This window comes from Equus przewalskii, chromosome 27 (genome assembly GCF_037783145.1).
Source record: "Equus przewalskii isolate Varuska chromosome 27, EquPr2, whole genome shotgun sequence".
Classification (NCBI taxonomy): Eukaryota; Metazoa; Chordata; class Mammalia; order Perissodactyla; family Equidae; genus Equus; species Equus przewalskii.
Window position 1 is genome coordinate 12213306 of NC_091857.1, and position 16127 is coordinate 12229432.

The 16127-nt window shown below is 39.6% G+C and overlaps 1 protein-coding gene across 36 annotated transcripts in view; it reads right to left on the bottom strand.

Annotated features, from left to right (window-relative positions):
* Positions 1-16127, bottom strand: part of ROBO2 (roundabout guidance receptor 2) — a 1565981-nt gene that overhangs the window by 557362 nt on the left and 992492 nt on the right. For 7 of the 36 annotated variants that reach the window (XM_070597588.1, XM_070597574.1, XM_070597573.1 and 4 more), the window contains exon 1: positions 9213-10838. The exons of the other annotated variants lie outside the window; for them this stretch is intronic. In XM_070597588.1, the coding sequence (XP_070453689.1) occupies positions 9213-9273 (61 nt within the window). In that variant the 5' untranslated portion in view covers positions 9274-10838. Of the gene's footprint in view, positions 1-9212; positions 10839-16127 lie in introns of those variants that run through there. 36 annotated transcript variants of the gene reach the window in all.

Consider the following 16127-nt stretch of genomic DNA (forward strand, 5'->3'; position numbering starts at 1 on the left):
ACCACTGGTCATTAATGAAGACAGAGGATGTGAATTACACTACTAGTGGATTTTGCCTATTTTCCATATTCACGCCATGAAACCCACACCAAAATACAGGGCTATAACCCCTGCAGATTGGACGATAAACCATGACTGTTTTCAAAGATGGATGTTTATGGTTTTGGATAATTTCTTCCCAGGCTCAATTTTCTCCTTCGGTTGTACTCAAACATAATACTAAACAATAGGACATTCATTTAACTAAATTACTTACAATAATAGAATTTAAGGCTGAGTCAGATGCTGGCGATTACACAGTCAGATCTCATCTTTTTTTGGTTAAAGATCTAAAGTCATACAATTAATTAGTAGGAAACCTAAAACTGGAGTCCAGAGCTTCTGACCACCCAAGGTGTGTCCCTTCCACAGTAGTAATGATATTGTTTAATTCAAGTTACCCTTTCTGATATATACGACCACTCACTATACAAATCTGATTAATGGATAGTTGTAAAGATTATTAGAATTAATATCTATACTAGATGAAAGAAAGATAAGTGGGCTACCTAGAAAAAAACGTGAGTGGAGACAATGCTAGTGTTTTAAAAAGATTTTCTGTACTATGAGTATTTATGTAGAACCCAGTAAGTTTGTCTTATACGAGCTTTATCTTCTTGGTACTTATATATCAAAAGTACTAAGTAAAAAATATTCTGGATAAAATGTAACTCAGTCAACATAAACCAAAATGCAGGGTTATACAAGTACGTTCTATTTGTTAACAAGTTCCTATTTGTAGTATGTGGAGTATGTGTCTCTTGTTTATTCCTTTCATTCATGATACCACTCACTTGGGAATCCCATTTGTTCTGTAATCAGCATATGATGCAATGGAAACACACATGTCACAGCGCGTTTGTCACAGTTGCATAGGTGTGGTCACAGACGAGTCCTCTTAAGAGGCAACAAAACTTCTTAATCAGTCACCTGAAGACTCATGCTTGAAAGTTTAAAGGAAAATTATCATGAAACACATCTCAAATGTAGTTCATAATTAGCCTGATAGCCTAAGTCCTCTTAAATTTATTTCTATTCCATACTAGGAGAGGAGTAGTATAATAAAAATACTACTACCAATAAAAATAATAATAAATAACATTTAAATGGTGCTTATTAAGCACCAGGCACTATTTAGAGCATTTTATATATAATTTCTATATATATAACATACACATATTTTTCATATATACACACATATTTCCATATATGTATAATATATATACATGTATATTTCCTATATATTCATTTATTACTCACATCAACTGTGTAAAATAGATACTATTATCATGCCTATTTTATAGATAAGGACAGTGGGGCATAGAAAGGTTAAATGACTTGCTCAAACTCATTCAGTAGTGTTTGTTGACTTACTGCCTTTCAATAATCATCATCTACTTCTTCCCCTATGGACAAACAATGTCGCAATCAAACTAGACTTCTTGTCTTTCCACTAGCACATCTTTGCCATCTCCACACCATTTCTCTTGTCTCTCCTTTGGCTTGAATGCAATTTCCAATCCTTCTGCCTATTAAAACCCCTCTCTTCCTCGAAGGCCCAGGTTAAGTGACACATTCGGTGTTGACTCTTCCAAGACTGCACCAGCTGGACAGCATCTGTCCCTTCTCTGAGTTCCCAGACTATGTTGCGTGTACGTTCACCCTCTATCAGATATGACTTTTGTTTTAGTGACTTGGACATTTGTTATCTTCTCTACTAAAGAGTGATCTCCCAGAAGGTAAGAACTATTTAACAGGTCATTATCTTCCTCACAGAGTCCCAAGCAAGTTGTTTTGTTTACAAACAGGTGCTCAATAAGCATGAGTTGAATCAAATGAGTAACCTCAAAGTATCTCATGTTAATTTTCTTGTTAATGTATTCAGAAAACAGCTGGTCATCTCCAGTAACAAGAGTCTGGAACTCTTGTTAAGGAGTTCCAGGGCTGAGAAGCTGGAGTCTCTCCAGAGAAGCACGGTATAGAGATAAAACCTCCCTGGACTCAGGTTCAGCTCCACCACTAAGTAGTAAGGTGATCTGTGACAAGACACATAAAATCTCTGAGCTTCAGTTCTCCATGTATCCAACCAATGAGGGAGTTGTACCACATAATTGTAAAAACAACTTCTAGTTCTGAGATGCTATCATTCTATGACTTATATTTACTATTGTTGAGGTATCTGCTGGAAGTGACAAGTTCAATTTGGGTTAATTCAACTTGTAACACTTTACAGGGCAACTGAAGAAGATTCAGAAGACAATCACGGAAAGAATTAGAAATTAGGATTACTGGAAATTTAAAGTCTATTATTATAATATAAAATTATTTCACTGCAAAACATCATATCCAACTCATAAGGGCCATTCAGTGTTTTCTTTCCAAGGTGAATTAAAAAAATATATTTACCTCATACATTGCCAGCGGGAATGTAAAATGGTACAGCTTCTTTGGAAAATAGTTTCGCAGCTCCTCAAAAGGTTAAACACAGAGTTACCATATGACCCCGCAATTCCACTCCAGGTATACACCCAAGAGAAATGAAACATATGTGCACACAAAGATTAGTATACGAACGTCCATAGCAGCAATATTTATAATAGCAAAAACGTGAGAACAACCTAAATGTTCAATTCAAAGGATAAATGATATGGAATACTATTCAACGATAAAAAGGTATAAATTACTGATACATGCTACAACATGGATGACCCTTGAAAACATTAGACTAAGGGAAAGAAGCTAGTCACAAAGGACCATATATTCTATGATTCTATTTATAAGAAATAGCCCGAAAAGACAAATCTATAGAGACAGAAAGCAGACTAGCGGCTTCCTAGGGCTGGGGGAGGGGTGGTGGATGGGAATCACAGTACAGGGTTTCTTTTTTTGGATGATAAAAAAGTTTTAAAATTTGAATGTAGCCATGGTTGCACAACTCTGTGAATATGCTAAAAAAAAGTGAAATGGTATACTTTATATGAGTGAATTATATGGTATACGAACTATATCTCAATGAAATTATTAGGGAAAAAATATTTAAGTAGCAAAATTTAGAGAGTGTCTACATTGGCCTTTATCTCAGTTTTAAAAAATAAATTTTCCAGTGAAGTTTCCTTCAAGTTATTTTCTTAAAATCAAAAGGTCTATAATGAGAGGCCTACCTGCCTTACTATACCCTGAGTATACCTCAGTTTAGTGTCAGTGATGAGAAACAGGGCCCTGGACATGATGACTGCGACAGCAGATAATGTAGGACAATGCCCATTATAGGACAATGCCCATTACTGGGGATATTACATTTAATCTTCCTCTTCTTTTTCAATTATTAGACAGCTATGCATTTGGAGATTAATTTTAGAAGTAATCTATTTAATTCTACCTCTGAACTAGAGTAATCATTTTTATTTGTTGCTAAAGCTTAAATGGAAAGCTGCCCTAAGTGTACAGAAAAGCCTCAATTTCTGGACTAAATATCATCACACAAGCCAACCTTCCTTAGCGTGGAGGGAGTGTGTATGGTCCTACCAAGGCACATCAGAATCATGTGAAGGAGTGCCCTGTCAAAATATACACACTACTCAATAGTGTGCTGAAAAACACCGCAGTGTGAGGATGGGGAGAGGGGAAGAGCGGCCCTGAAAACCACCATTATAAAAAAACACAAAATATTCTTGGTTAGGTGGAAAAGAGGTATATCGAAGCAAATGGTCAATTCTATATCTCCTGCCAGGTGAAAGGCACAATCCTGAATCACCAGAAATCATGACGCCATTTGTGTCAAAATATATGTGTTTGATAACTCTCTCTCTCTATATATATATACTTGCACTCATACACACACACATATATACATATATGCATGCACACACAAAAATAAATAAATAAATAGATCTAGTTCAAATGGTCATGTGTTGGGCTAAGCTATGAAAATAAACACCTCAAAAGCACTCCATAAGCACATTTTCATGTCTTTACCAATATTTGAATATCTGCTATGTGTCATCCAGTGCTCTAGGCACTGGAAAAGCATTGGGAAACATGACAGAAAGAGCTACGTCCCTGCCCCAGGAGCTCAGTGGAAGAGAGATAAAAAACAAATTAATATCCCTCCCTCTCTAGTGTTGGGAGAAAATTCTCTAAAATTCTCTGAGTCTCTCATGTTTCCACACATCTTGCTAGCAGAGGCACTAAGTACTCTTTTATCCCAAACTATCTCGTCAAGGATGTTTATATAGCAAACAGTCTTCCAAAATAGAGATGGTCTCCTTTGAGAGCAGAAGGCAGATTTGCCTACTGCCCAATATAGTCAAGACAATGTCTTCTCCAGGGCAAAGGTCAGGCAGATTCCCTTACTGCCCATTTTAAAATACCTGGGTTCCCAAGCTCAGGGTTCCTCAGCTGTGAGGCTAACCCACTGTGTGTGCGTCATCTACCTACACCCCACCACCTAGCCCCCAAGGGACTTCAGGAGAAAGGCAAATTGACACAAACATGAAGTCATGTTGCTTGCTGTGACATGACTAATGAAGTCCATCATCTCTGACCCAGGAGTCTCACGTCTTCTGCCAGCATTCATAAGTTGTGGCACTCTAACTTCTTAGCTTACAAGTAGGTTATAAAGTGTCAGTCCCTTCACAGCTGCTTATATACACACACACATACACCTACTTCCAGGAGGTAATAAGTACTGCTGAAACATTGAAAGAGTTTATGGGAATTTCCCCTTAAAAGGCTTTATCGGGGCCGGCCCGGTGGCATGGTGCTTAAGTTCACTCACTGTACTTCGGCAGCCTGGGGTTTGCATGTTCAGATCCCAGGGGCAGATCTAGACCTAGCGCCACTCATCAAGCCACACTGTGGCAGTGTCCCACATAAAACAGAGGAAGATTGGGACAGATGTTAGCTCAGGGCCAATCTTCCTCCACACACACACACACACACACACACGCACACACACAAACCTTTACGTAATCATTCATTCATTCTTTATTCAATAATTAAAAAGAAGAATATCAATATCAATGTTTTGATTTAGGTTAATAGGTCTATACCTGGAGACACTATAAAAAACTTAATTTTTTTTAAAATAAATCTACAGGGGCTGGCCCAGTCGTGAGGTAGTTGGGTTCACACGCTGCCTGGGGTTCGCGGGTTCAGATGCCAGGCACAGACTTACACACTGCTCACTGGGTCATGCTGTGGTGGCATCCCAAAGATAAAGTGGAGGAAAACTGGCTAGGATGTTAGCTCAGGGCCAATCTTCCTCACCAAAAAAAATAAATCTATAAAATGGCACTCTGTAAGTTTCTATTGTCTGCTTGAACTCAGATCTATAAATTTCTATTTGCCTAAACTGTGAAAAGATAAGATCTATACAAAATATGTTTGCATAAAGCTAAATAGTATTGTAAAAGAAAAATGACAAAGTCAAGATCCCAATTGAAAATTTTCAAAGGTAAAACATTATTAACATATCTCCTCTAGATGCAGATTTTCTAAACTGTTATTCTAGAAACACCCTCACCTATCTTCTTCACTCTCCAAATGTTTTCCTAATTCCTTCCTCCAAATCCAAAAGAGGAGGAGGAGTAGAAGGAAGAAATGAAGGAGGAAGAGGAAGAAGCGGAGGAGTAGGAGGAGAAATAAATAAAAAGAAAGTCTTTCTAATACTCAAAAACCAAAAGTGCACCTGGGAAGTAAATGGATCTCCTATAGATTGCAGGAAATACGGAAGCGGATATTACTAGACACACACATCCCACACACATAAGCTCCCTTCATTACTATCTGTGTATCCAAATTTATGCAATGTGCTTACATATCCACGTTTTTATGGTCAAAGATGCTATCGTACGCAGGCTGCTCAGGGATGAGATGACTAGAATTGTTCTTTTTGTATAATCATGACTTTTTTTTCTTTAAGATATTCTTTTTTGATGTTCTAAGAAATCCTTTTGGTTTATGGTCCACGTGTTGCCTCGAATCAAAGGTTATTCAAACAAAGCCAATTCAAACGTGATATTACTGCATAGTTGGAAGAACAAATTTCAGGTTACTTATATGCAATTTAAGTTCTGAAATGGACTACATATGGCTACGATAATGAGCCCATTACTGAAAGAAGCACTTTAGCAAAGTGTATAAACCTATATAAGATTATACATCTGCACCACGAGCACATACGCTCTTTATCTCCCCAAATATCACGTGTGCCATTTTCATTTAAGAATAGTCAAGGATTAAAGATAAAACTATTCTCATTTTAAAAACGTTTTTTGGCAAGTATTGTAAAATTGCTGAACTGACACAATGTATGGGATATAGATGTAATTAAAAAGTCTTGCCTGGTTCCTATTAGTTCCCTGTAAATGACTGGAAAACCCTATGCTCATTTAAAAATAAAGACAATCTTGAAAACAAAGGCTAAGCTCAATGCATAGTCTCCTATATAATAGTAAAGAAAAACCTGCATTTGGTTAATTAATCCATATCAAATGAAAAACTCTTTATTTACATCGCAAATAGAAAAGTTTGTCAGTAGCTCTCCACTAACAACATTTATTCTCTATGGATTCCTACAGACACAAGATACTGAGCAATCATAAATAATATTAGCACATATCTTCTATGAGGAGGCGAAACTCTAACATTTTTCATATACTATAAAAATGCACATATAAATAACCCACCGAGCAAATTTCAATGCAAATCTATGTATCATTTGTCACTGAATAAAATTAATTTCTGGGTCTAGCACAAGCACAGTCAGTATATCTTTGAAATGGTACAAGCTTCTCTAAATTTGAAATTCATGGGGAGAATGCACACACATTTCTAAGAAGGATAATAAGTAAACAGAAGTCAGAGAATCCTGGAAGAGTAAGAAAGCTGTGATCCTACAAACCAAACCCCTCATTATATATGTGAATAGTCAGTCCCAGTGTGTTGAAACAGCCTAGAGGGCAGTATTGTCTACATCCCAAATTTTCTACAATCCCCATGGAGAGGTTGTCATCATTCTGGAGTAAACCAAAGGCAAGCCAATGTCAAATGTCTGATTTACATACTAATTCAGTAAGTATTCACAGTTTCCTTTGCTTTTGACATAGCAGACGCTAAATATAAAAGCTAGTTTCACACACACAAAAATTTAATATTACCTTTTCAACTCTGGGCATTTGTAACTACATTACTACAAATTTTGCTGCATAACTGTGGTCCAGACACCAACTTCCCCCTTATCCTACGATATTAAATCAGAACAAAGGTCCGAGGTGTGTCTCTGGGGCAGGAGGGGCGAGGTTAGGGGAGAAGGAAGGAAAGAAGGGAGAGAGGGCAAGATAGGAGGGAGGGAGGCAGGAGAGAAACGTCTTGCTGCTGCTGTTCCAGCAAGCTGCTTAATTGCATTTGTTTCCTCTATCTCCAAACACCCTGGTACGTTAATTACATTCTGTAACACCAAGCTCTTCTGATTCCCTCTGTCACTTTCACTGAGCAATTTAATTGTATTCCTCCTAGCTACACACTGATTCAAAAAAAAAAACTTGGTGATAATTCTGTAGTCTAACATATAGTTTATACATGCATTTCTGCTATTGAAATATGTAAATTCATGGTTTACCAGGATATATTATCCAAAAAGTTATATCAAAGTCTTCTTATCATGATAATCAGACACAATTGGGACAACTATGAAACCCTTTTTGTTCTGGCAATGTAAATGTATTATGAAGGTAAATGTATGGAAGAAGAAAATACATAGCGAATAATTGGATATGATATAGATATTGCCAAATTAGAATTCCCAGTGATTAATTCCAAAACATCTACTACTTATACGAGGAAAAATAAATAGAAGCAGTGTGGCCACATGAACGCCTTGCCTACTGTTGCTGGAGGGCAAAGGTACTCATGTAGTCCATGATTGAAAACAGCCACTTGACAGTAGGTAAACTCATCTGTATCGCCTCATGTTTGTAGAAAGGCTTCCTTTTCGAGTCTGCTACATTGGGTTCCATGCAGCAGCAGCTGCCAGGAACAAAGTTAGCTCCTACAGGCGGGCAAAAATAGGCAGTGTCCCAAATAATGAATTTGTCCACAACACAAATGCTGGAAGAAAGTTTATGCAGCAACAAGCTACTATGATGGCTCAAATATTTGGACTAACACTCTTCAGATTCTTTACAAGTACAGTAATTAAAAATCTAAAATACTACAAACCACATTTTCAGGAGAATAAACATGCTTTAGTCCTCTCTTGAGACCAAGTCTTTCCATTGATGTAAAAATTAAAGTCCCTAGAAGGTTAATACTACATGTTCTTTCGACTTTCTTCTTCTGAACAAACAAAAACCCATGTTAATGATTACTTCCACTCGTCATTCAAAACAGCTACAAAAAAGGATTTTGCAATCCTCAGTTAGCAAGAAACTGACATCTTGTGACAATATCCCGGGAAACCAAATCTGAACAAAAGACAAGAGAATCAGAGGCAGAATGCTGTCTGCTTGACAGACAGACTCAACCTAGAGGGAGACACCTACAGCACCTGTTTCAGATCCCCATTGTGTCTGCCAGTGGGGACTGAGCTGAGTCCTGCAGCCAGCCCAGAGATCTCCTCACCCCCTTCCTGGAGCCTCGCCCAGTCTTACTTTTGACAGTTTTCTCCCTCTGATCTAAATTTCTCATTCTGATTTCCCTCTCGGAGAGCACTTAGCAGCATGCAGGTGATACACACTGATCCCTGAGATGCCCTGTCTCAAATTCCTAACCCACTGAACCTTCACTGGAGTGTCTATTACTATTTTTCTTCACTTGAATTTCTAAGCCAAAGTTCAGATACAAGAGCAAACACCAAAGAGACAGCAGACACGAGTACTAGACTCGTTCAAGACACTTACTTCAATATTTTTTTCTAACAAAATTGAGAGCCCATCAGTGATTAGCCAACTCCTCAATTAATTAAGTAAATTACAATAACAACAATAGGGGACTACGAAGACGTCCCACTTGGAGCAGTTTAGAGACAAAAGACTTAAAATCTCTGCCCCCAAAAAGCCCCGTGCCAGGCCAAAAGGAACGAACAGTCATAATGTCATTTTATTTATAGCCCACGTTCGACTCGGAAAAAAATGTTTTGGGGGAGAAAAAGGGTAAAAGCATGTTTAACTTACCGTCAACCCGAACATATAAAAATCCACAGAGCAGTAGTTGTGTAAACATCAGCCGACTCATTTTGACATATTAAAAAGGATCCAGATTAAGAAACCAATCCCAGAGAGCAAAAGTACAAAAATAAGTATCAAAAAAAGAGGTAGGTCCAAAGTTCAGACGTTCCCAGATGCTAATTAAAGTCAAGAACAGCAAATCGCAAGATCAGAAGGGGTTAGTGGAGAGGTCTTGAATGGGGCACATTTAGATCCAGCCAAATTAACAGGGCACCCCCAAGGCTGCTGTATTTCCACACTCTGGCTTCCTACAAATTCAGCCCAGCCGGAGGGATTATTCAAGTGTGTCTAACCCTCTGTCCTCAGGCTCCATTGCAATCCAAAGCCAAGTTCTTTCTTCAGAAGTCAAGAAGATGAAGGGGGAGGAAAAAGACCTAATTCCTAGAAAGTGTTCCACAAACTTGCCAGCGCGCTGCCGAAAAACCATTGGCCTGCCTACTGGTTGCCTTTCCCCCGGTCTCCTTCTCGGTAGCAGCTCCACGTCCAGAGTTTTTTTTTTTTACTTAACTTCCATAATAAGGATGTGTCAAAGCAACACTTTGCAGACGGACGGACTTGGCGGGCCTCTCCTTTGCAGCCTCGTTGCCTCCCTCCACCTCTCTGGTTTGCCAAAGAGAGGCAAAGGGAAATCAAGACGACTCGGGTGGAGAATCCGAACTCTTACTCGGTGGGGCTGCAGGGAGGGAGGGAAGGAAGGAGGGTGGGAGGGGCAGGGCTGAGGCTGCGGCCACCCCCGCACGGCCGCCTCTGAGCCACTGTGGACCCGGGCGGCTGCGGGCGAGAGCGGAGCGGGGCGAGGGAGCCGGGAGCCGGGAGCGGGAGAGAAAGGGAGCGCGCAGTCCAGCCGCCAGGCGCGGTGCAGCCGCGCGCCCGGGTCCAGCCGCCGCTGCTCCGGGGCCCGAGAGCAGAGCGTCCGCCTCCTCCTGCAGCTGCTGCGGGTGGAAGGACTTAGAGGAGGGAAGGCGAGGAGGCGGGAGGGGAGGGGAGGAATGAAAGCTGCTTGGAGTCTGCCCCGGGGAGGGGGGCGGGAGGGAATGAGGGGGTGCTCTGAGCCTTCCACCTCCACACTCCGCCACCCGTCGGTGCAGGGGGCGCCAGCCCGCTGGGCCGTGGGGGTAGGGGTGGGGGGCGGCTGGAGAGCAGAGAGTCCCAGGGGGGCGGAAATTAACAAATTCGGAGCCGAGGGCCCGGGTTAACTGGTTCCCCTACTCCGCGCCTCCTCGCCCCCACCCCCTGTCGCCTCGGGAGGGGATAGGTGGGTGCTAGCCCCCTGCTCCTCGCCGCGTCCCGTTTAATGGGCAGGTAATTTTCTCGGTGAGTGATTTCATGGAAGCCCTTCCTAATTATTCATCCCTCCGTCTGCCGGAGATGCACGCTCTTTCTGGAAAAAGATCATCCTCCAGGACCCGGGGCGCAGCCTCATTACCCGTTAAAATCACACAAACACTCTTCACCTTTTAGCAAAATGAGAAGCTGAGCGGGAGGGAGAAAAGGAAAGGAAACAAAATATAATCACCTTTTGGAGCGGAAAGGTTGGGGGGTGGGGGCTGCTTCCTATGGCGTTAAAAAGGCACAAGATAAAAAGAGGGGGGTGTACAGAAATCTGTAGCCTCTACCGGCTCGTTTTAGCCAAGATCTATGGCCCCCTGAGGAATCCCGGGGGGAGGAGGAGGGGAAGGGGTGGCATCCCCTCTTCTGCTACTCAGTTGCCTTCTGACCCCTGAAAGATGAGTTAGACGTGGGATTGTGGGATGCAAGGGAGTTGAGCAGAAGGCGCTTAATATGGGGACGGGGCATGAGAGACCTTGGGGGAAGGGAAAGATGCCTGAAGCCCTTGCCCTCCAGACTAGCACCTCTGAAAGGAAATTCGGAAAACGCAGGTTCAAGGAAAGCTAAAAACCCAACTGAGCTAATAGAAGCTCAAAAAGAGCCGGATTCCAGCCTAAAGACGACAAAACCCTGAGAATTAAGGCAAAACCCACCAAGCGAATGCCATTCAGAACCGGGGATGATTAAGGAAGGCCACGTTAGATCAAAGAGATGCCAGCGTCTGCGGTGCCGCCGGTGTGGCCGGTGTGGCCGGTGTGGCCAGGCCCACGTGTGATCACAGGCTAGCTGGTAGCTGTTTGATGCTTGTTCGGGTGATTAGAAGGCGGGTTATAGGAACTCACGCATGTCCCCGAGCCCAGCTAAACGCTGGATGGTGAGACTCTAGTTCCCCCTACTGGAAAATATTAGGAAAGATTCTCTCCATTTGAGGCAGTTTGAGGAAGAGCCTTTTGTTTGGTGGATACATTTTGGTGTTCCCACTTAATTTAGCTCTCCCCTGCCTATTATGGACATGATATCATGTGTTTCCAAAAGATGATCAGCGACGCTCAAGCAATTAGGAGACTTGCCCCTCAGCATGCTTGAAAATTATGGTAGTCTTGCAAAAGAATAAAACAAGCCACTCTTCTGGCAAGGCATTGAGTAATTTCAGCACACTTTTGACCTACATTATTTAGTTGTTTTTAAAGAAGTGCAATAGTGTGCTTAAGTTAAATCACTTGAATTCTCATAGTAATGATTCTGAATGTGATATTGTTTTGCCACTCTCTGAAAAAAACTAAACAAAATTCACATGCATTTTTTTCCCAAAGGACTAAATCTAAACTAGATAATATTGTGGTCTTGGAAAACCCCAAAATTCATTGGATTAACATCTCTCTTATCTATCTGTAATACTGGAAAATAATTGATAATTCTGTAAAACTTTCATTTGAAACTTTTGGGCTACATTTAAAGTCAGAGATTACAAATCTACATCCTTCCTCTAAATAGTGTACCTCCTGCCCCCAATCTCGATTTGGGTCAAATTTCCTTAGATAGGTGCAATAAAAAATATTCTGAAAATAGACTTTCCCTAATAAAATAATGCATAAATTAACAAAGCATATAGACAAATCCTATTAAGTTTAAGATAGATCTCAGAAAGGAAGATGTTGGAACTTCATCTGGAAGAGTTTTCTCATGGCTATTCAGTTATGGGGCAAAAGATAGATACAATTTTATACTTGTTTAACACTCACCATCTCCGATGACATTCCTTAAGTGATCTGCAAAATCACTCAAAGGTAGAAAGGGGCTGTGTGGGAAGTAGGGGGAGATTGGTCAGAAGAGAATGGCCTACTAATTGCTGTTGTCCTCCAGAGCACAAAAACATTGCCTCATATCCCACAGAAAAGTTGTCCTTGTGTAGAGTATGACCAAATGACCTCACAGGAGGAAAGGTTTCTTTGAGAAACATCTCTTTGGTTATATTTACTTGGCATTTGGGGCCAAGCATCATCATTTTCCATTCATAATTACTTTACCTGCTAAAACTGATGAAGCACACCAGTGATTTCAGTCTGGTGTCGCCTTTTTGCCATACATTACCTACATTATGTAATAATGCCCATAACAAAGGAATTTGGAGGTCCATGTTTTCTGCTTTTCTTGAAGATGAGTTCATAAATGATGTTTAAAAAGAATACCTTGTCAGCATCTCATTTAATATGAAATGTAACCAAGGAAAACTGATGATTTTGTAAGAAAGTCATATCAAGTGATGGTTTAAAATTAGGAGCAAAACTCTCATGCTAAGTCATCAACAGTGATAGTAAGAGTCAACAGACAGAAATGTAATATCAACAACATTAATTCCAAGGGGAACAAAGACACGAACTTTTGGGAGATTTGTAAGATCTATGTTAGAGAAACATGTATATTTCCATTAAATTTAACATGTTTTCAGTGAGCATTGATTGTCTATGGAAGAAATGGATTTCTCACTCTATCTTAAAGGAAAATCTTAAAAACCTGAGTGTTCTAGTAGAAGTTGGACATTCAATTCTAGCAGTGCTTTAGCTAAAAAAAAAAAAATTTCTTAGGTTTTCATTAAGACGAAAAGCCAGAAATGGCTTTCAGTGAAGCCCCACCACCACCAAATCAGAAGGTTGAAGATACAGAAAATTAAATGGGCATTTGGCTTCAGTATCTTTCCAAATAGGAATTATTTTTTCTTCTCTAAAGCAGCAGCTGAATAGCAAATGTACATGGAAATCTAGGCTCCTTTTATGTAAAACTTGGAATGGTATTATTATGTACTCAAAATGTGCCTACCAGATAAATATATATTTTAATACATCTAAAGACGACTGTGTTTAAGAGACTATAATTAACCCTAATTTGGATAAAGTGATCAAATAGCCTTCTTTGTGATTGTGCTTCTTAGTTGGCGTGTCTTGGAGACCATGAAATAGTCATCTGAAGGCAATCTGCACAAATAGATATAAAATATTAAATATTTCTTTTCCATACCAGATTCCTCAAGGATCTGGTATAAATTGAAAAACCTCAATCCATTTTTTTTGTTTTTTTCTTTTTGAGGAAGGTTAGCCCTGAGCTAACATCTGCCACCAATCCTCCTCTTTTTGCTGAGGAAGACTGGCCCTGAGCTAACATCCATGCCCATCTTCCTCTACTGTATATGTGGGATGCCTACCACACCACAGCATGGCTTGCCAAGCGGTGCCATGTCCACACACGGGATCCGAACCGGCGAACCCAGGGCCGCTGAAGGGTAACGTGAGCACTTAACCGCGGCGTCCTCGGGCCGGCCCCTCAATCCATTTTTTTAACTCTTCCCAACATCCTGTCATTATAATTGCAAGGTGGTATATATAGGCAAATCAAAGTTTTGATCCATGATAATAATTTTAATATCTACTGCCATGTGGTGAACGCCTGCTATGTGTCAGGGATTGTTCTCATTTTACAAATTCATTATATCATTTAATTCCTCTAAGAGCCTTATGTGGTTGAATTATTCCCATTGTACAGATGATAAATATCAAACCCAAGTTAATAACAGGTGCAATCTTCCTTTGAAGCCAGATCCGACTACAAAATCTATGCTCCCAAGTTGTTAGGCTGTGCTTCCCAGGATTATTTTAAGACATCTTCCACATTGTAGAAATGCTGTAACACTTTAATAAATTGCTTTGATTGATCAATTTAAGAGAACCCCTGGTGCACCAAAACATACAGAAATACGTAATCAGCTTTATTTTCAAAATTGAAGAATCTTTTTAAAGCCAAAAGATCACCATTTGTTACCTGTTCAGTTTGAATTTTTCTGTTTAAGACTGTCTTACCATACCATACAGAAACACCACATTTAGATGAAATGTATGGGTTATTACCTACAGAAGGACACGGGACAATTAAAATAAGTAAAGCGTTAAAAATCCAGAGCAGAGAAAGGTGACTAATTCGCTCCTAGGTTATTTTTTTTATTACACTCCATCCTGTTCCAAAAACAATTGAGGGAGCCAAGATAAAATGCATGTTGTTCTTCTGAAATATGTCTTAAACATCTGATTTCAATCAATTTATTTTCAATTATTTACTATAATTCTGTATATGTGATAAGCCTGCCTATCTATGTATCTATAATTTGTACTTTTAGTACATTACATGGAGTTATTAAAATCTTCCATTTTTAGAGATCTGAGATTTAAGTTGACTGAAATGTACCAATATTTCACAAAAATAAAGTGTTTTCTGCTAAATGCCATCACTTGTGGTGAAGAAGGACTTTTCGTTCTTTAGAATTAAAATCAATTGGGAAAATCATTTTTTATCTTGATTGACAAGTTCAGTGATGCTTTCAAATCTAACCAGTTTTTGAATAAATAAAATAATACCGTAAGTAAGAAATAATAGCAAAGGATAATTTCTCTAAGTGTGTATCCCTTAAAATTTGGAATTTTTTAAAACAAATAACAGCATCTCAGTGTTCATTCATGAGATTTTATCTTCATAATGTCAGTATTCCTCATTCTGGGGTTTTCCATTCCCTGCCCCCCTCCATCTTAGTGATGTGTGAAATCTCAACCTCTGCCAAAAGTTAAAAAGCAGCTCATTGGTAGCAAAGATAGCCTCTCATCTAGATTAGAGAAGTGTTTTTAAAAATAACCACGTTGTCAACCTCATGAAAATAAAAATTATCTACAAGTGCAACCCCATCTATGTGGCCTCCAACCATGACAGGCTAGGCTTCGTATGCGTGCATGGTCTTTTTTCTGCTCCTTATTTTATCATGTTTATTTAAAGCCCTCAAGTTCCTCTTTTAGTATATAGCCTAATTTCAATGATGTTAAATAATACACTTTCTGCTATTTTTACACCACGATATCATGGACCCAAGAAAATCCCTTTGGTGCTTTGCCAAACTATTCCAAGTCCATCTGCTCCAGTCTGGGCTTTGTATAATTGAATTTTAGCAACGCCTAACTGTAATCCTGATAGGAAGATTTTTTAAAAATCCAAGCAAAATTTTTGTTGTTCTTAAAAAGAAGGGACTGTCAAAGCTTCAGGAAAAGTCTTATCGTACTATAGGTCCCAGATTTTTATAGTTATCTGCTCACTGAGTTGTCTTTTAGACATATTTAATAACGGATTCTTCAAATTAGAAAGAAGTTGCTTATTTTCCTTTACAATAATATCATGGAATTAATCCAAGGGCACATGTAATCCAATTGAGCTGCCTGTGGTTCTATCGTACAGAAGAACTAATCTGTTTCGGAGCAGATTCTGATTTTCTTCCAATATCCAAATTATCTTATTTCTGCCTGATAAATACCTTCTGACTGCCTGTGGAGTACTTGAAGTCCTTTTTACAATGAATGTTAGGTTTTTAGTTGTTAGGTACAAGCAAGCAGCCTAGGTAAAATAATTTTGCGCAAAAAATTGAGAGATATGGGGCCAGCCCAGTGGTGTAGTCGTTAAGTTTGTGCACTCTGCTTCAGCGGCCCAGAGTTCACAGGTTCGGAT